A 25,958-nucleotide genomic window follows, 5' to 3' on the forward strand; every position below is an offset into this window, starting at 1 on the left:
CCCATGTCTGCTGTGCCCCCGCCCTACTCTATTGCTAGGACAGCCAACCTCTACTCAGGGGCTGCAGCCGGTCAGCTGGCATCTACCAGGCTCAGCTGAGAGGGGTTCAGAGCCTAGAGGAGCTGTGGCATGCCAGGTCTAGGCTGCCTGTTGGCTGCTGTCAGGATGAATGCTGTTGTAGATAGATTCTTTTTGGCAACCAGAGACTTTCAGACGTCAATGGCCATGCAGTCTCCATGTTGCCCTTCCCATCCTGACACCACACACTCCTTATGCTGCAGCCGCCATGGATGCCTGAGTGAACAGCCCTCAAATTCTATTCTAACTCCTTATTTAAAAGATAAGGAGACCGAAGACTGAGGAATTTGACATAAATAAACAAACCGGCTTGCCTGAGCTGAGTACTGCCTTTGGCCTCACGATAGCTGCCTGCTGGCATCTGATTTTCACAGCTAGTACAACCTTCCAGCACCTTCCAGGATTGGTTTCTGAAAGAGGGGATTGTTTTTGCTCCCAGTCCCCCTAAACATTCTGTAGGTAAATACAGCACTCATGGCCCCATTTTCTCACTGTGTATTTGCCACCTTGGGTCTGTTCAGATGGCAATCTCCCGAAAACCGGGCACCTCCTCCTTGTACCCATGGCACTGTCGTGGTGCTTGGTTGCTGTCAGCACATAGCATTAGCTCTGAGACACCTCCTCCTTGTACCCATGACACCGTCGTGGTGCCTGGCTGCTGCATTAGCTCTGAGACACTGCTGTGTTTCCCTCCCAGTTCCGCATCAGGTGGTACTGTTTTGTTTTGGTGGCTTGGTTCATTTTTTCTTATTGCAGTATTATCACTGCATAGAAAGCAGAAGTGGTCTTCCCATATTGTGTAAAGACCCCATTAAACATATGCCACATGCTTCAGAGCGGCAGGAACAGGAAGAAGGATGGGATTCCCCGTGCCCGAAGGTATACCAAGTCTACATTGTCCTGAGAGTTAGGAACTACATACACCTGTCTGTGCAGCATTTGGGAAGGTCAGAGGAGACGACTGTGTGGTGTGCATTGGAGAAGTGTGGGGCCCCTGTGCTCACCACCACCCTAAGCCCCTGTGAGGCAGGGGGCACCTGGTGCACTGTGACCAGCACTCTCCCAGCTTCCTGCCAGGAGGAGCTCTGACTGGACAGTGGCTGTAACAATGGGCTTAAATTTCCCCAGCTCCTTAGATACTGTAGGGTTTGACTTAAAGAAAATTTTAAAACATGATTTTTCAATAAGTTGGTTGCCAAAAAATCTCTGTGGTCAAGGAGGCACCTCCCTCCTGGTCACTACTTCCCCCTGCCGAGCCTTCTGCCCGGGCAACTGCACCACGATCTCCAGCTGCACCATGTGTTTTGAAAAACGTTTCTCCCCGCCCCTCTGGGGTTTTTCTCCTCCTCCAGTGGCGAAATTCCAGAGGGCATTGAGTGGGTTACTCTTCACAAGCACAGAGCTAAGCCCAGTCCTGGTAGAAAGCACACACAAAGAAGACCCAAGACCATGAATATGCTGACCTAAGTTGGACAGAACTGCTTCATGGCTTCCTGCTGTTACTCCATGGGTTTCTGATCCTGTTCTGTAGGTTTCTGCTGTTACTCTGAGTTCCTGCTATTACTCTGTGGGTTCCTGCTGTTACTCTGTAGGCTCTGCTATTACACTATGGGTTCTGATGTTACTCTGTGAATTCCTGCTGTTACTCTGTGGGCTCTGATGTTACACTGTGGGTCCTGTTTTTACTCTGTGGGTTCTGATATTACTCTATGGACTCTGATGTTACTCTGTGGGTTCCTGCTATTTCTCTGTGTGTCCTGCTGTTTACTCTCTGGGCTCTTGTGTTACTCTGTGGGTTCTGACGTTACACTGTGGGTTCTGCTGTTACTCTGTGAATTCCTGCTGTTACTCTGTGGATCTCTCTGTGGTTACTCTCTGAATTCCTGCTCTTATTCTGTGGACTTCTTTTGTTACTTTGTGAGTTTCTGCAGTTAGTTTACCTCTTTACCATCCAGCCAGGAATTCTTTCACTAGGAATTGTGTGGATGCTGGCCAATTGGGCTAAATTTAATATTACTATGTCCCCTATTGTGGTGGTGCGGTCTTGGCTTGGCAATTTCTACTAGTATTCCATATGCAGTTAATCTTGACACATCAGTGAAAGAAAAATAAAATCTCAGGCCTCCAAACTTACTATGCCAAAGGGAAAAGTTAATATTGGCAACACACACACACACACACACACACACACACACACACACACAGCCTTCTTTTTGTTCCCAAAAGCTTACTTTATCTTATGTGAAATGTAGATCTACTGAGTATGAGACAGATGTATAACCCTCCCCCATACCTTTCTTTTCACATGTGAAATGTAGATTTGCTGTACTCTAATCAGAGCCTCACAAAAATGTGACCACTTGCCTCATAGCCTACTCTCCCCTCTTTCCCCTCCTACCGGCGCTTTTCCCTTAAATATTTGGAAAAAAGTACAGGCCAAAAATCCTACTGTAACCTGTGTTTCTTTTTCCCCAGGCAAATCCACAATTTTGGCAAAATAAACCTCTATATCAGTTGTGATCTGCCTCAGACACTTTTTGGTTTACACAACAATCCAATCATAGCGATTTATTTGGAAATATACCTTCACAAGTTAAATCAAACCACAGCGCTACTGGGCATTATTTATAATGGCAAACTATTGCAAACAATCTAAAGCCCATCATAGACATCATAGAAACTATTCTAATAAATTGATACATTTATATAATGGAATAATCCGCAACCTTGAAGGGAATGAAGGAAGGAATAAAGAGAGAGGGAAAGGAAGAAAAGAAAGGAGAGAGGGAAGGAGGGACAGACAGGTGTTTAAATTGGGGATGTGCAAGCAATATTGCCTACTTCATTGCCTTCACATTATCTAAAAGCATGTGGTCAAGAAACACTATTACAATAAGCACATCAGAAATAACTTCTAAAATTACTTTTCCAAAATATGAATCCATACTATACACTTCCTGTAATGTGCACCAAATGTAGATGCACACATTTTAACAAGGAAAAGACTAATACTCATATTTGCTTGCTACACACCAGACACTGTTTTAAATGTTTTGCACACGTTAACTCATTTGTTCTTACAGAAATCCTGTAGCGTGCACCGCCACCTCCATGTTTCTAGGAGGAAACTGAGGCACGGGGGCTGCGGCTCCTGGACGCACCTGGCCTTCTCGGCCTGCCTCTCTCCCTCCAGCCGCCCCACATTCTTTTTTCCTAATTGGAAAAAACTATTCACGCTGCTCCTCCAGGGCATTTCAACCTTCTAGAAAGATCCGACAAGATTCGAAACTGTTTATAAAGAGAACGTGCTTGTGCCTGAATGCTGAGTGTCAGCGCGCAGTGATGCCCTAGAGTGCAGGCATTCCGGGTTTGGCGCCCAGCGGGTGGAAATACGGCCGCAGGGTGGAAATGCGGGGGGGGGGGCTGCCCAGGCTCCTGTGGGACCCGCGCGGGGCGGGCACGCACATTCTCAGGGACGCGCGTCCTCAGGCCACGAGAACACCTGAAGGCCCCGGCCAGCGTCCTCCCGTGAAGACCCGGACCGGCGTCGTCACCCGCCGCGCAGGCCTAAATCTCAGGTCTTCACCGTCATCTCCCAGCGATCGCAGGGATCTCGGGCACTGACCGCGCCCCCGCGCCCCCGCGCCCCCGCGCCCCCGCGCCCCCGCGCCCCCGCGCCCCCGCGCCCCCGCGCCCCCGCGCCCCCGCGCCCCCGCGCCCCGGCACTCTGGGCGCGCGCGGACGGCGGGGCAGTGCCTACTACGCAGGCGCACGCTGCGGGCGTCAGGACCGGGCAGCAACACTGCCACGCGAATCCGCGCCGGCCAATCAGCATGGCCAGGGGCGGGGCTTCCCTGAGGCGCGCCGAGAGGCGGTGGCCCACTTCCGGCGATAATCGCCTGGTCGCCGTCAGGTGCCGGCCCAGGTGGCAGGCGCGCCCGTTGGGCACTGGGGGACGCGGGCGCGTCAGGTGAAGACTGGGGGCTGCAGGCGCGCTAGGTAGTACAGGGTGCCGCGGGCGCGTCAGGTGAAGACTGGGCGCCGCGGGCGCCTTAGGTGAAGATTGGGGATCGCGGGCGCGTCAGTTGGGGACGATGGGCCACGGGCGAGTCAGGTGAAGACCGGGGACGGCGGGCGCGTCAGGGGAAGACATGGGGTCGCGGGCGCGTCAGGTGGGGACGGGGCCTGTGGGAGGGTCAGGTGGGGACCGGGGGTCTCGGGCGCGTCAGGTGGGGACGGGGTTGTCGCGGGCGCGTCAGATGGGGACGGGATTGCCGCGTGCGCGTCTGCTGAGGTCTGGGTCCGCGGGCGCGTCAGGTAGGGACGATGGGCCGCGGGCGCGTCAGGTGGGGTCTGGGGACGGCCGGCGGGTGTGGAGGGTTCATTCAGGGAGCTACGGGCGAGTCAGATGGGAACGGGGGCCGCCCACAGGTGCATCGCGTGTCCTCAGCCGCTTCCCCTGCCCACCTTCTGCGACCCCTTCCCGCCCCCACCCTCCTGGGCCGTCTTGCAGGCCCGAGCTTGTGTCCGCCTCGCTGGGCAAGGTGTTTCGGGGACGACTCCTGCCGGCGTTTGCCCTCCGGGCTCGGCCCTTGCCTCTTCGCCGGTGGACACCTGCTAGGTGTGATCCCTCATTCCTCCAGGCCACTCTGCCCCGTCTGCTGCTTACCTTTTTTTCCTACTCCTGGTCTGTGGCTCTGGCTCTGTCTCTGTCTCCTCCCTTAATTTCTTTCCATGCTTATTTTTCTTGCAGCAGACACTAATTTTGCATCCTTCTCCTCACAGTAAGCTCAATTTGACCTTTTTCTCAATTAGATTCCACCTCTGTCCTTGGGTCTATTCAAACTCATTGTGAAAGACTAAAGAATCTAGAGAACCATTTCTTCCCTTATGAAGCTGTCTCTTGCTGCCTCCAAATCCTTACCATCCGGCCCTAATCAAAAAAGATGTTTACTCTTTCATATTCTGTTTTCTCCTCGTCTTTACATGTTTACCTTTCCCATGAGGAATCTGTGATTATCTGCAAGTCCTTACAGTAAATCTTATTTCTGACTCTCAGCCCTCAGTGTGCCATTTTTTTAAATGTCCTTTCTGGATCAAATTTGTCCACACTTTTAAGCAAAACAAATAGGGAAACACATGTGGTCTTTTAAAATGGATTAGAGTTTTCTTTCCTGTCTTGTTTTCCTTGTTTTAGTGCCTTTATATTTAGATTCATCATTACTTGAAATCATATTAGTGATCTGTAATAGACGGTAAAAAAAAAGTTAAAAGGCTTATAATTTAATGGCATCTGTTTTAATAGGGTTTTCAGGAACTGCTATTATAAACATAGTGGTTAGGAGCATGGATCCCGGAGTGAGACTCCATCATTTTGAATCCCAGCTCCACTGAACTTTTGCCTCAGTGTCTTCATCTATAAAATAGATAATGAAACTTGTAAAACAAGAATAATGTTTTCTATCTTGGAGGGCAGCATGAGGATTAAATGAGACAACATATGTAGATTGTTTAGAGTAATGCATAGCTTATAGTAAGCTCTAATAAATGTTTGCCATTATTATTGTAAAGAAAAAATATGCTTGTTGAAGGAAAGACTTTTTTTTTTTTGTTCTGAGTCTCTCATGCCAAGAGTTTCCACCAGCAAATGAACTTCATGAAGTCCTTTTCTACTGAAGTACCCCACCCACATGTCCTACCACATGAAATAGAAATTAAGGGAAGATTTAAAATAGTTAATCATTGTAGGCTGTCTGAAATAAGTTGGCATAAAATGTGCTTAAAATTTGCAAATTATACAAGCTACACCCTTTGAGTGCTTGCTCTTAAAAGTTTAATAATTTTCAGGAGTAATTTCTAGTTTTTTTTGTATTTGCAAATCCCAAAATAAAGGTAATTTTAATTAAAATAAGCATACAAAGCTCTAACAATTCACATTTTTTTGGCTGAACGAATACATTCTCATTAAAAGCCGTGGGTTGTCATCATTCTATAAAACTTTAGTAGCATTGTTTTCTGATTTACAAACTCAGAAGCCTCAGTTTGGGAGTATTTTTGAAAACTTGAGATCCAGACCCCAGACCTTTTACATTGCAACTTGTCTTTTTTTGTTTTTGTTGTTGTTTTTCATCTGCATCCAGAGTTTGTGCTTTAGTTCATGAGCTGTATAGATTATGCTTTAAGAAAAACTTCATTGTGATCCAAAGAGCATACCATAACAAATCTGTGAAGCACACACATCTTCAGAGAAACAAATCTTTTCCTCTGTGTTGAAAATAAGCCTTTGGGCATGGACTATTTTTTTATTTCCATGGCTGCATTTCACTCCTTTCAACCCTTAAAAAAATCAAACTTAGCAGCTGAGAAATTCAGACCAAACTATTCATTTCTCACTGAGTTGCCAAAATGAATTAACTGTAGAGTTTAGGTAGTTGTAAAAGAATTGGTTATATTAATGGAAACAGTAGGCAGGCTCTTTATGTAAATGTTATAAAGATTGTTTGTGAAACTAGAAGATAAGTGTATTAAATGATGAGTGGGCATAGTGTCTAAATAGGTAAGTACAATATTTGTGTGTCATCACGTTTTAAAATATTTTGTCAGCTGAGGATACCGGGATGTACATAGGACAGTCATCCAGATAAGGTTCTGTTGGCAAGATATTTATTGCCTAGTTGTTTTTTTCTGTCTCCATGTTTTTCATTTGATCTATCCTACAAGCCCTAGAAAATTATTATTCTCAAAACACCACTGCTCACACTGATCTGTTGCTGAAAAACGTTTAATTACTGACAGAATAAAGTCTAAACACCTTTGATATTCTTTGATATTCTTCTATGACCTGGCTTCTAGTCACTTTTCCAGCTTATGTACCAGGCCTCTGATAAACTTTCTCCATTTTATCCAATCTTTTCTGCTTATTTTTCTCAAACTGTGGCACACATTTTGACCTTTATACTTATGCACCCACCATTCCCATGATTGATATTTTTTGCCTTGCCTCTCCATTCATTTAAGATCTAACCATGCTTTAGGGCCAAGATCAAGTCCTAGTTTCTCGTCAGAGCTTTCCCAGCTGATTTGCTTTCTGCTCAAATTAACTTTATTCTCTCTTTACCACAAGTTACAAGATTGTGGACATATGTGTATGTATGTATACATGCACACTCACATATCTACATGTAAACACACTTTATTATAGTACACTTGTATGGAATTTGTGTGTGTTTTGCTATTGTTCTTTTTTAGTTCCTTAGCTAAATTGCACACTTTTGAGGGCAGGAACACCTAGCATAATAACATGTAGTTGGTGCTCAAATGTTTGTCGTTGAAGTAATCCTGTATTTGTTAGCAGTAACAAAATCTGTTAGCAGTATTTTTCAGGATTATCCACTTGATTTTTTTTAAAAATATATATTTCTGAATCCACAGTTTCAAGTTGATATTGAGAGATAATTTGATAATTATCAGAGATGTTCCTAGCAGCCATTTTCTGTTGAATGTGTTTTATGAGACTCAAGGTGCCACTTAAACAGTCATCTGCTACTTCATGGTCTTTTCTGCCTTTGGTGGGAATGTTCTTGAAAATCATAAAATCAGCTCTATGCTATTAGAGACAGTTTTAGATAACTCTAGATCGACTGAACATGGGCATTGAGTTTTGCATTTTAAGATGTTCAGTAGTTGTGAAGCAGTTCTGTGAGACAAAGTTTATCAAAATTGTGCTGAAATTTAAGGAATAAAGTATTTTCTAAAGCAAGAATTTAAATTAATCATTATGTGACTGAAAAAGACATGTTCTGACTATAAGTCAGTTTAGCAAGGTTTGAGATTTTCTTCGTGTAAAGAATAATTACTTCATCATACATTTCCTACACCAGTCAAGAGTTAAGCATTTGTGGTTGATCCAGGAATATTGTTGAAGTCTATGTAATTTCCTTCCTTTTTTTTCCTGTATCTTCTAGGATTGTATAAGTGCCCATTTAATAACTTGTTTTTTGTTAATTATACTAAATATAGTTGGGAGGTGGTGTTTGGAGATGTTCATCTCTCATTTATTCTCCATGATGTAAATATTCTACATTATTCTCTACGATATAAATATTCTACATTATAAAATACTCAAGTCTGTTCGGGACGTGAAATTAAAGTAACACATTACAGAAACCACTTTTGCTTGAGTAATTCAGCTGTCTTTCTGTAGCTAAATTCAACGTATATTTTCAACTCTTGCCATGCTTGGCGTTTTTATAACATTTTCGTCTCTGTCGATCATTTCTTTCTTGAAATACATTTTTCTCCTGACTTCCTACTTCTCCCTGTACCTTTTTGGCTCTTCCTTTTCAGTTTTTCTTCTTGGCTTATATCTGCTGGTCCCTTAAATGGTGATGTTTCTTAGGGTTTTTTTCTTGGCTCTCTTGATTTCCCTCTCGACATATTCTGTGATATTATTTGTGTGGTCTTGATTAGTATCTAAATGCTCATGATTTTCCTCTTTCTCTCTAGTCCAACTCTCTTCTGAACCATGGATCTATATATTTATTCATTCAGTAAATAAATACTTATAGAGCTCCTGTTGTTTTCCTGGCATTGTTCAAGGTAATGGAATACGGACCTGAACAAGACATTGCATTTTCTTGGAGGAAAACAGATGATAAACACGCTAATCATTTCAGACAGCCCTTACAACTATGAAGGCACTAGATAATGGCTTAGACTGGTAGGGATGGGGTTGAGGCAGCATAACGGCACTGTTTGGACAGGGAGTCAGGGAGCCTTTCTGGGATGTGACATTTTGAATCAGCAGTGTGAACATCTGAGGTGGTTTTTAGCCTCATGCACAGTCTCACTGTGTATGAGAATCACCTGTGGACCTTTAAAAACTATTTAAACTTAGCCTTCACCCCCAAATATTCATATTTAACTGAACTAAAATGGGACTAAGCACTTGAATGTTTAAAAACCTTCCTGTGATGTTAATGCACAGCAGTAGTTGAAAATCACTGATCAAGAGGAGCAGAAATCAAGTTAATGGGAAGAACTAGCATTTGAAGTCTCACTCTTATCAAATTGTGAGCTTCATGAAGTTAATCATGAAGTTGCATCATTTTTTAAGTCATAATTTTTATACCTGGAGTCTAGTATTTCAAACTGAACAGGCATGTCCAAAGCTGAAATTAATATCCCTTATCTCTCCTTTCCTAATAAAACCCTGCTGTTCCTTCTGTATGTCTTATCCCAGAACCAGGGGCTACAAAACAAAATCTAGATAACTTCCTTGATTTCCTCCTCATGTTTCCAGCCAGTCTTCAAGTACTGTTTGACTCTGTTTCCTAAATGTTTCTGTAGTCTCTGCTCTTCTGTTTCTTTTGCCACTGTACACTCTCACCTTTTAAAGATCAACATTCAGAAGCCTCCAGTCCCAACTACTTTCCTGCAGGTGATCCTCACCCCATACCTTCTCCCAGTGTGATACTGAGTTCTTTGTAAACCACAAATCTAATTGAATCACTTACCTGCTTACTTCCCTTTTTTGGCCCCTCATTGCCCTCAGAATAGCATCCAACTCCTCTGACTTGATCCAGCCTTAAATGACTTCTCCATCCTTAATTCTGGCCCACTCCCTCTCATCTATTCTAAGCTTCAACCAAACTGAACTACTTAGAGTTGCTGAACATGAATACATTTCATTTTTGGTTGCTCCTAACTTCTGGTAAAGAGAGAATACTTGTTTGGGATAATATTCCCTATTCCACACTCCCTGACCCCTGCTTGTTTTTCAGGTATGAGCTTGAATGTCACCTCTGGTAAACCTTTCGTGGGATATGCAGTATTAGGCCAGTAAAACTACGTTTACTTACCCCATTTTATCACTTTAGTACAATCAAAGTACTGTGTTATTGTCACTGTCACCAATGTCCAGCCAACATTTAATTAATGAGCAGACATTTAAATGTTAAGAACTTTAATCTTTAAAATTAATGAATAAATGTTCTAAGTGAAAAGAAACTTTTATGAATTATATATACTTTTTAACATAAATTAACTTTTTCATAGGAGAACTATGCCATTTTTGGGTCAGGACTGGAGATCTCCTGGATGGAGTTGGATTAAGACAGAAGATGGCTGGAAGAGTTGTGAATCTTGTAGTCAGAAACTTGAAAGAGAGAATAACCATTGTAACATCAGTCACAGCATGTAAGTTACAGCTGAGCAGAACCATGCCATTTGCCAGTTTAGCATGTATGGCCTTACCTATTTTTCAAGTCCCTGCAAAGCTCCATAACTTTTGAGACTTGCCCACCCAGAAGGCTGGTGTGAAGAAACAAGTTATTTAGCTAAAAAATGAGGCTAGTAGATTGCCTAATATTCATACACAGATGCTTTTTTCTTTTTTTTTAATTTAAAACATTTAATCCTCACAATAATTGGGAGAGAGGTATTATTATTAATCCCACATTATAGCTGAGGAACCTGAGGAAATTAAAATACACAGTTTTGGTGGCATGTATCAGAAATGTAATAATAGTGGCTTACACAAGACAAATCAGTTTTTCTCCCTTGAAAGCCTGAGTTGGCATGATGACTTTGCTTGTAACATTGTCAAGGGGCCAAGCACAGTCTGTCTTGTTGCTCTGCCATCCCGAGAGTGCAGCCTTACCTGCATGGTCCAAAACGGTGTATTACCTGCCACATTTGCACTCAGGCCGAAGGGTAGGTGGGGTTGGTGGGATACAACCTGTGTTTCAGTGGCACAGCCCAAAAGTTACATGCATCACGTTGCCCACACCTTGTTGGCTAGAGCACTAGTGCGAGGGAGGCTGGGGGTTGTGGCCCAGCCGTGTGTCCAGATAAAAACCAGAGACTGCATGAGCACAGAACCAGGGTAGGTGGCTATCGTATGATGACTACAGTGTCTACCACAGTGGTGTTTGAGAATTTGGAGGGCTAGGAAGGTCTTGAGATAGCCTCCTCTAGAATGTCATGGGTCTAGTCATTTATTGTATATTATTTTACATTTGTGTAATTATCAACTGTGTGCTTGATGGGCCATATGTTTTTCTGACAGAAGTTTAGTAACTTTAGACCAGAGACTGGTTTTTGCCGTATTTGAAGCAGAAATTAATTTTCTATTTTAGTTACAGTGAGGATAATACATAATATTTGTTAAACTTATATTGTAGCAGTTCTCTGCCACACTAAGATGTATTTAATGTTGATAGCTGTAAAACTTATTTAAAGCTTGTAATTATGCTGTTGGTATTGCATAATGTTATACAGTTATGAATTCTCTAGGTCATTTTTACTATTATGGCAATTTTTTTAAAATTTAAAGTTGGTTGGCTGTATCTAGAAATGTTAGGTGTCTCACATTTACTCCCAATAGCCACTATTAAATGTGGATTTTAGGATGGGGAGATATATTACAGAATGTCAATTTAAAAAAAGCTGTAATGCTTGAAGTACAGTGTTACTGCTGCATCTGCGGTGAGGAATTTGTGGGAATTTGTTTTTTTCCCTCATGTATTCTTTTTCCCATCATCTCAAACACATTTTAAATGTCTGAGAATTGGTTTTTTTTGCACTGCACACATAAAATTAGAGAATACAGTCGAGATATGTTTTCTTTGCATAACTGGCTACCCTTCTGTCTCCCTTTCCCCTTCCCCCAAACTTACCTACAGATCCGCCCCTTTGAATCAATGGCTGCTAACACAAGCATCCCTGCACAAAAAGGTTTTATGACAGCAACCCTGGCTACCTTCTGTGGGGCACAGTGAGCGAGAACCAGTCAGCACCACCTTTTACCCCACCTAGTTGCTTTGCAGTACTGGGACTGCCCCGGCTTCCTACTCTGCCATTTCGTTCATCTTTCGTTCATCTTCCTCGGACTTCTGTCCGTTCCTACAAAAATGCAAATCCAAACCTGTGGGTAGAGGCTGTTGGTGACCTGAAACTGCAGCAGATGTTTAATATATCCTTTCTCTGGAAGGAAAAACCACTTAACTTTGAACCTAAAATTGATTTTAAAAAGATAAGACCATATGTAATCACCATTTAAAATCACTATATAAATGGCCTTCTCTTTCCCCCACATGTCTTTGAGAAACACAGTACCCCTAATTCTTTGATTTAAGGTGGGCTTTCAAAGCTTAGAAAAAGAACTATAGTAAAAATAATTTAGGTAATCAAGATTCTACGTAACTTTGTTAATTTTCTTTTTTGTGAACGTGCGGGAAAATAGGCCTTTAGTATCCTTCTGCTTACTTTTCAACTCATTTTAGTATTCAAAGTTTAGAGAACATAGGGAAGAAATTAAGCAATTCAACGTGGTTGATCTGGGGGAAGCCAGCCAGTTCATACTCTGAATCCTTGATTAAGCTGCTCTTTCAAGCAACATTCATGATATTACTGAGGTTTAAACATAGTTTGATGGACAGAGGATTCATCTTAACCCTGACCTAAGGAAGCCTTTTATTAGGCTGTTGATTCAGAATAGAAGGTAGATCAGCTGGGGTCCAGATTGAAGAGAGGACAGCCAGTTAAGGGTTTCAGTAGACAGGTGAGAAATGTTGAGTGCTGCCTATGGTGATGTCTGCACAGCTGGACAGAGGGTCAGGATCAGTAAAAGACTGAGTCACAGATTGATTGGACTAGCCAAAAGGGTGGCCCTGAGAAGGACTCTGAGGGTTCAGCTGGGGAAATGGTGTAAGTAAATAATCTGGCTGGGTCTTCTGTCCAGCATAGTGTTTCTGCCACTCAGTTTTATGTTTGACGACAGAAATTGTGTGATTCCTATAAAGGAAAGATATTGAAGAAGAGTGTCTAGATACTATATATCTTTAAGAATTTCTAACTTTTTCCATCGGATTTCAGTGTTATTATGGGCACTGTAATTGCCTATAGTTATTTCAGTATAAGTATAGGCACTGTTGAGGATATATAAGAAGTTGTTCCTTGTCTTTTATGAAGTTGACATTTGACAAGGGAGTGTGTAGTCAAACAACGCATTCAGCTCAGTCTTGGCAGAGATGCTTCTGGGTTCTTTGCATTGAATTTTCTAAATCTTTTTTATTGCATTTTTTTATACCTCATAAAACATTATATTTTCTATTCAAATTTGAATGTCTTAACACTTACTTTGGTAATTTGGTTCTCAGTGGGCTTAGCAATGGGGGCCATCGTATTTTAAGGTTCTACCAAAATTATCTTCAACTCTAGTAGTTCCCAGGATATCCCAAGATAATGGAATTCTATAAAAAGCATTTTTAAATTGTGCATCCCCCAAGGAAACAAGATAGAAGAAGCTACATTTTTGGTTCCCTTATGAGAATGTGAACATAGTCTCTGGTTACCATGAGGGATAGAGAATTCAGGGGATCCTTCTAGCCCTTGAAGTGTGTACTGGGCTCGAAAGCCACTGTACCTTGGAGAGAAGACATCCTGTATCCATTTAAGTAAATATCCTTGTTAGCACATTGGCATTTTCCCCTTAGGATCTTTAGAGTATTGTTACAGGTTTCAGCAAAAATCCAGATGGCCTTCCTGATACCCTTTCTTTAGTGACTGGAAAGAAAAAGAAAATTAATTTCAGTGTCGGACTCAGCACTGTTTCAAGCAGTATTTGTTAGTGCTTCTTAAATTAATGATTTTCTCTGGATTGTAAACTCTTTTCTCTGACTTTAATATTATCTCTTCCCCAAATTTGTGGGTTTTGTCAATTATAAAGCAACATGTCCTCTTTGTAAATGAAAAACAACAGAAAATTCATGCAGTCCTGAAGCATAGAACATGAAGGGTGAAGTTCCCCTTTTCTAGCTCAGATCCTTTTCTGCACAGTCACCTCCTGCATAGTCATGCTCACCAGATGTCAGAGTCTGCAAAGAATCGTGGTCATTTTCTCCACCCCAGTCCCTGCTGTTGCCTGGTGGTTTCAGTGTCCACCTGTGGGACTCACAGCCTCTGGCCTTAGTACTGTCCTCTTTGTTCCTAGGATCTCCTTCTCTCCTCTCCTCTTCTCTTCTCTGTCTCAGCCACCAACTCCCATGGTCCAGACTCATGAATTCGGGCATCCCAGTCCTTAAGCATAATCTTCTCACCTTCCAGATTTCCTGACTACCACCTCAACCGTTGCCTTATTTTTTCTATCCTATCAACCTTCTTTTTATCATGTCTCCTTTTGTCCAGCTTATATTCCATGATCCATTGTTTCAGTAACACTCTTGCCGTTACCCTAAACTCCATCCCAGTCTTTTTTTAAAAAACACACTCAAATGGCATATTCCCAACCCTAAATGAACCAACACATGAGCAGCTAAGAAATATAAGAAAGAAGATTCACACCAGGGAACACAGTGGGGACATCATCAATTCACTCACTTGCTTTCTTCTGAATTTATTCTCCCATTGCTTGCTCCTCCTTGTTCACCCACTCATTTATTTGCTCTTTTCACTTGCTCACTCATTTATTCTTCCACTCATTCTGTAAACTGATGTTTCTTGGTCATCTGCTATGTGCCTGTAGGGCCCCCATGCGGCCCACAGCCCCACTGTGTTTGCTTGGTTGGCCTGCTCTACTCCTCTTTGTGTTATCAATATTTCAAACTCCTTCACTCTCCTCTGATGTTCGGCTCCCTACATACTCCTTCTCCATCTTTTCAAAACAACCGGATCTCTTGTGTCACCAGGAAATCCAGAGCCATCAGACTTTTTCTCAGAACCTTAAGTTGATTTAAAATTTTCATCTTCATTAACTTTATCCTGAATCTTTATTTTTTGTCCAGAACACCTGAGATATTCTGAACAGAGGCTTATTTTTGTTAATTATCTCACAGGGAACAGTAAGTGTGTTGCCCTTTGCCTGTTGATTACCCCCAGGGGTAGAGTCATAGGGATTTTTCCTACATAAGTGGTAGTGGCTTTTCTTTGCTCTTGATGGGAAGGACACAGCTTTCCCCACCCCTCCAGAAAGGGTTTCCTTGGAAATGGCATGGGCCGGAGTCCTACCTCTACTCCTTTGTTGGGTAGATAAAATCTACCCAGGAGCCAGACTTAGAGATGTCTCTCGTCTTATTACACATACTGTTACACCTGTTTAGTCCACAATATATTAAGGATTTACTATGTGCTATGGTGTCAGGATACAGCAATAAATGAAACATGAAAACCCATGTCTGATGGAGCTTGCATTCTGGTGAAACAGATAGGCAGTGGACAAGATGAGTTCCGCAGTGTAGTAATTGTGATAGTATGTGGGAGATAAGAAATGCTAAGGATGGGTGGTGTTAGAGGAAGATCTACAGAGAGTGGCCTCTAAGAAGCCATCTGTGGAAGCAAACCTTAGGCAATGAGAGCAGGATGAATGGATGTCTGAGGGCAGGGCCTCCCCGGCAGGGAAAGAAAAAGTGCAAAGACCTCAAGGCAGGAGTACATCATCTGGCATATTCAGGGACAGCAGGGTTCCAGCATGGATAAGGGGAGCCCAGAAGCGGGGCCGGTAGGAGACAAGATCCCAGCCTGACTGGGTCCCAGCTGTGAAGTACCTGTTGTCATAGTAAGGACTTGGGCTTTTCTGAGTGAAGTAGGGAGTCAGGGTTTTGAGCAGAGGAGTGATTTGTTCAGGCCTATGCTTTAACAGGATTATTCTGGCTACTGTGTTAAGAACAGACTTCCAAGAGGCAGGACAGAAGCAAGTGGACCAGTTCTTAAGAGGCTTGGGTTAACCCCCATGGGAAATGATCATGGCTTGGAGAGAAAGGAGGTGGTGGATGAGGAAGGGCTCAAATCCTGGGTGTATTCTGCAGGTGGAACTGACACATGGAATGTGTATGGTGCAGTAAGAGGGTCGAGGGGTGAGACTAAGACTTTGGCCTGAGCAGCTGGAAGGTAGAGTTCCATTAACTGAAATAGCATCTAAATCTGCATTGCCTTGCACAGGGTCCTTGGGTCTGTGCCTAGGAACAGAACCACAGTGTCACAGGTCATGCACCTCTTTCCCTTTCCAGTGAGGTGGTGTCAGCATGTTCTCCTAATGCATTGCATGTTCATCCTTTTCCTCCACTTGTATTTCCTGGAAGTTGTTCCATGTCAGTGTGCATTGAGTTCCTCATTCATTTTAATGATGGCATTTCATTGTTTAGGTATACCATAACTTATTTGTCCAAGCTTCCACTGACATCATTTTGGCTATTTCCCACTTTTCATTATTTCTGGTAGTATAGCATGGGTCATCTGTGAATATCTCTTTGCATACTTGTGTGAATATTTATGAAATCTAAGTTCCTAATAGAATTATATATTTAAAATTGTAGTATTGCCACATTACCTTCTGTAATTTTGCACCAGTTTATACTCTGAATAGTAGTGTACACAGATTCCCATTACTTCACACTTCACCCAAGATGTGTGTGTGTCAGTTCAGGTTACACACTGCACAAGGGGAGGGTTTCATCATGAGGGAATAATGGCTGAAATGCATCTGTGTGCCTTGTGTAGGCTGCATGTGTGTCTTCATCTAAAGGTGCTGTCTGCTCCCATGCCATCTGCGTTTTGGGGACAGTGCACAAGGTGTTTACAGCAGCCTTGTCTTTGTAATTACTTTAACTAGTTTGGTGGGCAAAAAACATTAGACATTTTATTTCTTTTCCTTTCCCTTTCCTGTCCTTTCTTTTGTTCGTTCGTTTGTTCTTTTTTTTTTTTTTTTTCAAGATGGAGTCTTGCTCTGTCACCCAGGCTGGAGTGCAGTGGCGTGATCTCGGCTCACTGCAACCTGTGCCTCCTGGGTTCAAGCAATTCTCCTGCCTCAGCCTCCTGAGCAGCTGGGACTACAGGCACCCACCACCACACCTGGCTAATTTTTGTATTTTTAGTAGAAACAGGGTTTTGGCATATTGACCAGAATGGTCTTGATCTCCTGACCTCAGGTGATGCACCCGCCTCAGCCTCCCAAAGTGCTGGGATTACATGCGTGAGCCACCATGCCCAGCCTGTTTCTTTATTAAGTAAGAGAGCTCTTTTAAAAGAAATTATAATTATATTTCCCCTGTTTACACTTATAAAAAACTAAGAAGATAAGAATAGTTAATTTACAAAACACTAGGATGCACAGTGCAACAACAGGAGAAATCAAAGTTTTTTCAACCAACATAGTTCAATTGGGAAGGGAAAGATTTTTTCAACTGGATAAACATGCAAGGAAAAATGAAACTCTGCTACTCACTCTTACTGTGGACATAGCATTAATTTTAGATGGATTGTAGAATGAACTGTAAAAGGCTAAAACTGTAAAGTTTTAAGAAGAAAACAATATTTTCACAATGTAAAGTAGGCAGATTGCTTACCACACAAAAACCACAAGCTGTGAAAGAAAAAAAAGATAAACTTTATATTAAAAACTGATACCTAAAGTCATCATTAGAAAGGCAGAGCAACGGCTGGGCGTGGTGGCTCAGGCCTGTAATCCCAACACTTTGGGAGGCCAAGGCGGGCAGATCACCTGAGGTCAGGAGTTCAAGACCAGCCCGGCCAACATGGTGAAAACCTGTCTCTACTAAAAATACAAAAAAAAAAAAAAAAAAAAAAAAAAAAAAAAATTAGCCGGGCATGGTGACAGGTGCCTGTAATCCCAGCTACTCAGGAAGCTGAGTCAGGAGAATCACTTGAACCTGGGAGGTGGAGGTTGCGGTGAGCAGAGATCCTGTCATTGCACTCCAGCCTGGGCAACAAGAGCAAAACTCCATCTGAAAAAGGAAAAAGAACAAGATTTACTATAAAATGTAAAATCACCACAATCAAGAGAGTGGTATGTGGTATTGGTGAAAAGATAGATACACAGGTCAGTGGAACAGAACAGAGGACCCCAGATAAGTCCATACAGATATGGTTGGTTTATTTTTGACAGTGGTGTAAAGGCACCTCTTAATATATTCCATGGAGAAAGTGTAATCTTGTCAACAAATGGACTAGAAAACTAGAGTGTATATGCAAAAATAAATAAATAAATAACCTGTACAGCTCACATTTTATACAAAAATGAACTCAAAATGGATCATATACCTAAATGTAGAATGTAAAACTGTAGAACTTATGGAAGAAACCCAAAGGAAAGTCTGCATGATCTTGGGCAGAGTTTTTAGATATGATACCAAAAGCACAATCCATAAAAGAAAAAAATCTATAATTTGCATTTTATCAAAATTTTAAAATTCTACTCTCAGAGAACACATTTGTAAGTCACATATCTGACAAAGGGTTAGTATCCAGAATAATAAAGAACACTTAAAACTCAACAATAAGAAAACAACCCAGTAAAAAATTGGGGAATAGTTTTGGTGAACCTGTACTTCACCAAACAACTTGCATGGATTGCAGAGAAGCCCATGCAAATAAGCAGAGAAAAATAAGCATGTGATGCCCAACATAATTTATTGTTAGGGAAACAAATGCAAGCAATCCGGAAGGTAAACACTGCACCTAGCCTAAGGCCACAGTACCATTTGGGGCAAGCAGCTGACCAGCTAGAGATATAACAGTATGTTCTGGGGAATGAGACTGCCACAGTGGGCCTAGGTGATTTGGAAGGCTGTGCACCTTCTTCATAAGGTACCAGCACAGGCCTACATCAGTAGCTAAGATGAAAGAACAATCACGAAGCATCCCAGTGCTGGCAAGGACAGTGCCAAGTGCTGGCAGGAATATGCTCTCCAACCCTGCTACTGGGAATGCAGAATGGCACAGCCACTCTGGAAAACAGTGTGGCAGCTTCTTACTGTGTTACACTGCCTTAGGACCTGGCAGTCTCACTCCTAGGTGTTTACCCAAGGTAAGTGAAAATTCATGCTCACACAAAACCTGCATGTGACTGTTAATAGAGTTTTATTCAGTAATTGCCAACACTCAAAATCAGATATCCTTCAACTGGTGAATGAATAAACAAATTGTGGTAACATCTCTACAGCAGAATACCACTCAAAAGTCAAAAGGAACAAATTATTAATTCCCACAACATGGATGAATCTTAAATTCATTTTGTTTAGTGAAAGAAACCAAACCTAAAAGGCCTCCATATTGTATGATTCTATTTAAAGGATGCTCTAGAAAAAGCACAACCATAAGGAAGAAGAACAAATCAGTGGTTGCCAGGGGTTAAGAGTTGGGGAAAAGGAGTTGATTACAAAGAGAGTGAGAGGCAGTTTGGGGAGTGATGGGACTGTGTTAGATTTGACTGTGCACCTGTCAAAACCCATGGAACTGTGCACCACAAAATTTCACTAAAATCAACAAAGATGTTTGTGTGTGTGTTACTGGGGGGAGTGCCCAAGTGATACAAACTGTGACAGATGAATCAAATGGTATTACAAACTTATCCCATAATCCGGGGTCCCCAACCCCTAGGCCACGGATCGGTACCTGTCCGTAGCCTGTTAGGACCTGGGCCACAGAGCAGGAGGTGAGCAGAGGGCAGGCAAGCATTACTGCCTGAGCTCTGCCTCCTGTCAGGTCAGCAGCAGCATTAGATTCTCATAGGAGCATGAACCCTGTTGTGAACTGTGCATGTGAATGATCTAGGTTGCTCACTCACTCCTTTTGAGACTCTAACTATGATGTTAGAGTGATGATCTGAGGTGGCACAGTTTCATCCTGAAACCATCCCCCCTCCTCGCCCCAGTCTGTGGAAAAACTGTCTTCTAAGAAATTGGTCCTTGGTGCCAAAACGGTTAGGGAATGCTGCCATAACCATAGTGAAATGGATGTAGAATTAGCTGACCTATCAGTAACTTTGGAAAACAGTGTTTTGACAGGATGCTGTAAGGCTAAAGATAAAACCTCTGGTTAGTGCACTTGTTTCTCATAGGGGCATGGGTTAGCAATCTCAAAACTGTACGTATTCTAGGAAGAAGTTACAAATAAGGAAGGATGGTGCTAGAGTTATCCTGTGGTTCTGGATCAGGGTTGGAGGTGTCAGCATGAACTAGGGCTGTTGGTTTTTTCAGAGAGAGAGAAATGTGGGTCTATGCATGTGTGAGTTAGTGTAACACATCTGTTTTCTAAGTCTGTCGACAGAGGGCCTTAGAGCAGTGACACCTGCATCAGTGACCAGAGCCAGCCTGAGATGGTGGATCCTAAGGGCTCCTCAGGGAAGGGGTTTGTTCCAGGGTTGGGGTAGGGCAAACGAAAGGTGAGTGATGGCAGCCTGTCAGATATCAGAAGGGTAGATGTCCGTCAAAAAGTGCTGCATTGGCCAAAGCTGGAGCAGTTCGAGCCACAGGATAGACAACAGTAGTAATGGATTACAACCTAAAAAAGAAAAGAAATAGCCATCCATTTAGGCTGATATCAATACATAAATGAATGCATAAGTGAGGGATAAGGAACAGTTCTTCCTTGTAAAATTCCAGTTAATAAATGTAGAAGGAATAAGGGAAATAGAAAATCACCATGATAATTGTTATAAGCACAGTCCCTTGACAGATGCAGCAAGGTGAAATCTAACAGGTGAAAGAATTAGGAGAAATAGAATATCTGCCAAGTCTCCCCCCAAATAGCTATTCATTACAAAGGGAACAATACTTTACAGTGGAGAAACCTGGCAGACACAGCCCCAACCAAGAACTCAAAGGTGGCATCATATTGGCAGCAGGTACCTGTGATGTGGTGCTGTGTGAGTGGCACATCATCTGTGGTGGTTTTCCCTAAGCTGAATCAGGAGAAAACAGCAGACAAACCCAATTTGAAGGACATTCTACAAAATAATTGACCAGTACTCTTCAAGGTGATGAGAGGAGACTACAAACTCTTCTGGCATGGGGGGCCATGGAAGTGTGTCATCCCCTGCGACTGAAGCACCTGCTCCTCCATGAACTTGCCACACCGCAGCGCAGCCTCCGGGACTCCGATGGGGGAGACGGTAAAATCGATGTCCTGGGAGAGGAGGAAGATGAAGACGAGGTGGAAGACGAGGAGGAGGAGGCGAGCCAGCAGTTCCTAGAGCAGTGGCTCCAGCCGGGGCTGCAGGTGGCCCGGTGGGGCGGGGTTGCGCTTCCCCGAGAGCACATCGAGGGCGGCGGCGGCCCGAGCGACCCCTCAGAGTTTGGCACCAAGTTCAGGGCACCCCCAAGGTCTGCGGCGGCCTCTGAAGATGCCCGGCAGCCGGCAAAGCCTCCCTACTCGTACATCGCGCTCATCACCATGGCCATCCTGCAAAACCCGCACAAGCGCCTCACGCTCAGCGGCATCTGCGCCTTCATTAGCGGCCGCTTCCCCTACTACCGCCGCAAGTTCCCCGCCTGGCAGAACAGCATCCGCCACAACCTCTCGCTGAACGACTGCTTCGTTAAGATCCCCCGCGAGCCGGGCCACCCAGGCAAGGGCAACTACTGGAGCCTGGACCCCGCCTCGCAGGACATGTTCGACAATGGCAGCTTTCTCCGGCGTAGGAAGCGTTTCAAGCGCCACCAACTGACCCCGGGAGCCCACCTGCCCCACCCCTTCCCTCTATCTGCTGCACACGCCGCCCTGCACAACCCCCGCCCAGGCCCTCTGCTTGGGGCCCCTGCCCCGCCGCAGCCAGTCCCGGGGGCCTACCCCAACACCGCCCCCGGGAGACGCCCTTACGCTCTGCTGCACCCGCATCCTCTTCGCTACCTACTGCTCTCGGCCCCCGTCTATGCCGGGGCACCGAATAAAGCAGAAGGCGCGGACCTGGCGACCCCGGCACCCTTCCCGTGCTGCAGCCCTCACTTGGTCCTCAGCCTTGGGAGGAGGGCAAGGGTCTGGCGTCGCCACCGGGAGGCGGATGCATCTCTTTCAGCATTGAGAGTATTATGCAAGGGGTCAGGGGAGTGGGTACAGGGGCTGCGCAGAGTTTGTCCCCGACCGCGTGGAGCTACTGCCACCTGCTCCAGCGACCATCAAGCCTGTTGCATCCCCAAACCGCTGCCCCTTTGCTGCAAGTGTCCGCCGCCGCCGCTGCTCGGACAATTTTGCAGCAATAGCAGCAGCATCAGGAGGAGGACTGCGCCAACGGCTGCGCTCCCACCAAGGGCGCGGTGCTGGGCGGGCACCTGTCGGCCGCGTCGGCGCTGCTGAGGTATCAGGCAGTGGCAGAGGGCTCTAGGCTGACATCGCTGGCTGCCCCTTTGGGCGGAGAGGGGACCTCACCAGTTTTTTTAGTATCGCCCACGCCCAGTTCCCTGGCCAACTCCGCAGGGCCCTCCTAGAGCCAGGTGGGAGTGGGGAGCGACCCGCAGCTGCTCACTCCACCTTGCGCGGCCCATACTGGGCGTGTGCATCTGAATCCCGCTGGAGAGCAAACACGAACTTCTGTTCGCTGCAAAATGGTTAGAAAGAAACAGCTGGATTACGTTCCTCTAAAAACCACCTGAACGTAACCTTCGCAGGGCGTCAAGTCATCTTTTCTTGCCTTCGGTTGTGGCTTCTATGGCTTTCCCGATTTGCACATTTCCTGGGGTACTATGAACGTGAGTGGGGTATTTTGTTCTGGCATTAAAAGAAAAACAAGCAAGCAAACAAAAACACAGCCTCCGATGCCAAACATGTTCCCCCTTCTTCACTTCCTTGGAACTGGAAGTATTATTCCTAAGTCTAGTGCAAAATGCTTCTACTCTCTGTGTCTTCCTGATAGGGATGTTTAATGTAAGTAGGATATTAATTTCAGAACATTGATTTCTTATCTGTGTGTCTGACGTGCCATCTTTAATGTTAAAATTAAGGTGTTAAAATTAAGCCTAGTTATATAGACGAAATAAAATGCTAAGTCACTACACTACATCGTTTATTTTCTATTACGTCTCATTCTTCCCTTTCTAAATGGAACTTTTTAAAACCTACATTATTTTCCCTCAAACAATTTATTTTCACAATTCATATTTATTATAGATAGCAGAAGTAATCCATTTTAATATGGCCTTTAAAAATTCCAAATATTTGAGGTTGAAAATGTCCTGGCTTTTAAAATAGGAAATTTACTATTTATGAGACTTCTAAAAGAAAAGAATAGGAGGGCATGTAAATATATTCTCCATTTATTTTTCATCACCCCCCAACAAGCTGGAAAACCATTTGAGATCAATTTGGAATGTAGTGGCCAACATGTACTCAGGGAAAATAAAAGGCTATAAATATATATATATATATATTTTAAGCACTAGAATTTTCAAAACTTATTTCTTAAAAAAAAAAAAACTCTGAAAAGACTTTGCAACTAGAAAGGTTTAAGTGTTACTCGGCGTCAGGGGACGGAGTGGGGGGAAACCAGACAAGAACGCCCATCATGAATTGCTCCCCACAAAGAAAACAAATTTCTAGGAACTTGGCCGTTTTCCCCTGTCCTGAGTGGGGTTCCCGATTCCGTGCCGCTTTGAGGGAAGCTGCTCTGTGAATGTGAGAAAGTTTTTCCCCCAGCCCCCATCTACTCCCCACCCCCAGCTATGAATTTCTTATTTCAGGAGGGAGGACAAACATGGAGACACACATTTTTACAGTAGTCTAATTGGCCGATTTTTCTCCCGCTTCTCTTCTCCATCCCGTCTCTTGGAATTTCTTGGCATGCCCTACCTGAGATCCCCTACGGGAGATTTCCTCTTGGCTCCTGCGGTTCTGAGGACGTTCTGAAAAGTTCCCAAGCCCCACCTTTGGTAGCTGCCCAGACCCCAGCTTCCAATTCTTCCCTCTTCTTTGCATGGGTAGCCGTCAGCCCCATAGCACCACCAGCGTCCAAAATAGACCACTTTTAGCAAATCCGGCAGGGCTGGGGCAGTCTAAGAGTTTGGAAACAAACTGAGAATAGAGGGGTCCTATTTCATGCCAGGTTCTCGCTGGTTTACGTTCCAACTCCCCTCTGTCCGTTGTGCGAAAACGTCTCCAGGCCGACCTTCCTTCATTTATTGTCAACAAACGTCCTGGGAGAGCGGCTACAGCCGGCCGCTGAACCCAGAAGGGACTTTCTCTAGGCTTTCTTGGCACCCTCCCAATTATCTTCCTTCTCTTGCCCGAGGGCAGACCAACACAGCTACGAACATGGGTGACTGAGGGTCAGACCCCTTCCCGGAACTGCCTCCAAGCTCCTAATTTTTGCCTAATGTTAAACCATATCCAAAGATGAATATTTAAACCATCAATTCAGTGGCGGAGTAAATTAAACGTTATTCTCCGATCAAACAGGAGCTTCGGGTCCACCTGTTTGGAAGCACCCAGGCGGCTTGGAGAGGTCCGGCCTTCGGGTGCGACCCGCAGGGGTTGCCTTGCCCGGCTCGCGGAACGGACGTTTACGTGTCGCAGCTACGAACCCACCAACGACACCAAGCACTTGCCGGGCAGACCAGGCGTCGTGGAGGCGCCCCAGCCCCCCCACCGCCCCGCAACGACGCGTCCCAGAGGTGCGTAGTGCTTGGCGCGGTGACCAGACCTGGCCGCCTTCCTGACTGCACAGAGCGAGAGGCCACACTCTGGATCCCAGGCCGGGTCCCTGCGGTTCTGGGAGGGAGGTCCCGGACGCCTCCCAGATCTCGGGCTTCCGTAACCCTGAGGCTGGGTTTTAAAATCACGGCTCTTCCAAGTTACACGAAGAGTCCATGGTCAAGGGTCAAGGGTGGTCTTCGACCCTCGGGATCGTCTTCTTGAGAAATGGCTGAGAGCTAAGCCTAGAGCTGCCCAGGGAAGGAAGCCAAAGAGCTGGAGCCGAGCGCGAAGGGCTGGGAGGCGCGGGGAGGCCCCTTACCCCCGACCCCCCCACACACACACTGTCCTGCCCGCTAATAACGCTGATAATAGTAACAGTATGGGCCAACTGTTTCCCCCCTGCTCCTGGTCTGCCAGGCACCGGATCCTCCTTCAGCACTCCCAGCACTCACTGAAGAAGACACTATGGAATTCTCCGTTTTCCAGACTAGAAATAAGGAACTCGGAGAAATTAAGAAACTCGCCCGACGACCCTCAGGCAGTAGCACCTGGCCAGGTTTGCTTTCTGAACCACTAACTCCACTCGCGCGCGCCACCTTTCCTGCCTGGGCCTCTTGCGGGTCACAGGGGTGGAAGCCTGACCTGGGCCAGGGCCCGGATTTCTTCCTCCTGGCCTCTGTGCCACCGCCCCCGGTGCCAGGAAGCGCTTTTCTCTCCCCGAGACCCAGACGCGCCGAAAGACTCGCGCGGTCAGTTCCCCGCCCCACGCCCTGGGCTGTGCGTGTTCTTGTCGCGCGGTCAGTTCCCCGCCCCACGCCCTGGGCTGTGCGTTTTCTTGTCGCGCGGTCCGTTCCCCTCCCCACGCCCTGGGCTGTGCGTTTCTTGCCAGCCTCTGCCGAGTGCGGGCAACGGCGCCGCCAGACTCCCCCAGACCGCGCTCCGGCCCACGCCTGACCAGAGCACCTGCTTCACAGGGGGGCGTTCCGCGCGTCCTTCCTCCCTGGTGTGATTTTCGTTCTTTTTCCTCTCGTGGTCCCCAAGAACCCAGGCACCCCTCGACGTCGGTGCCGGCGGTACCGGGAATCCCTCCCCCGGACTCCCTGCGGGCCCGAAGCCACCTTCTAATCCCAGCCGCCTTCCCCGGGCGGCGGAGGTGGGCAGCTCCGGGCTCCGCGCCGCCCCGCGAAGCCGGAATCTCTCTTCGGAGTCTCGCTGCAGCTCTCCACTTCGTCGCCCCGCACTGGATCCTGGTAGCGTGAACCTTGCCCGGGACGCGGGCTGCGCTGGCCTGGGGGAAAGGTCCAAGAGACGAGGGGGCCGGGACGCGGGGCTGTCGCAACGACTGGCCCTCTGCGAACCCTCGGGCCGGCAGGCTCGGGACTATCGGGGTGGGAGTGGAGGCGGTGGCCGCTGGAGAGTAGAGAGAACGCCCAGGAACCGGTGGACTAGGGGTCCCCGGCGGC

The 25,958-nt window shown here is 45.4% G+C and overlaps 1 protein-coding gene across 7 annotated transcripts; it reads left to right on the forward strand.

Annotated features, from left to right (window-relative positions):
- The first annotated feature begins 3,918 nt into the window (after positions 1-3,918).
- On the forward strand, positions 3,919-22,861 carry LOC117979516 (forkhead box protein D4-like 3). Of its 7 annotated transcripts, none has more exons than XM_055109336.1 (3): positions 3,919-4,048; positions 10,135-10,275; positions 20,654-22,861. In XM_055109336.1, the coding sequence occupies exon 3, from the start codon at positions 20,890-20,892 to the stop codon at positions 22,162-22,164; it is 1,275 nt and encodes a 424-aa protein (XP_054965311.1). In that variant the 5' UTR covers positions 3,919-4,048; positions 10,135-10,275; positions 20,654-20,889; the 3' UTR covers positions 22,165-22,861. The 7 variants fall into 7 exon arrangements, with proteins under 7 accessions (XP_054965311.1, XP_054965312.1, XP_054965308.1 ...); XM_055109337.1 differs by having other exon boundaries at positions 20,774-22,861; XM_055109333.2 differs by having other exon boundaries at positions 3,924-4,192.
- The last annotated feature ends 3,097 nt before the right edge of the window (positions 22,862-25,958 follow it).

Source organism: Pan paniscus, chromosome 13 (genome assembly GCF_029289425.2).
Source record: "Pan paniscus chromosome 13, NHGRI_mPanPan1-v2.0_pri, whole genome shotgun sequence".
Lineage (NCBI taxonomy): Eukaryota > Metazoa > Chordata > Mammalia > Primates > Hominidae > Pan > Pan paniscus.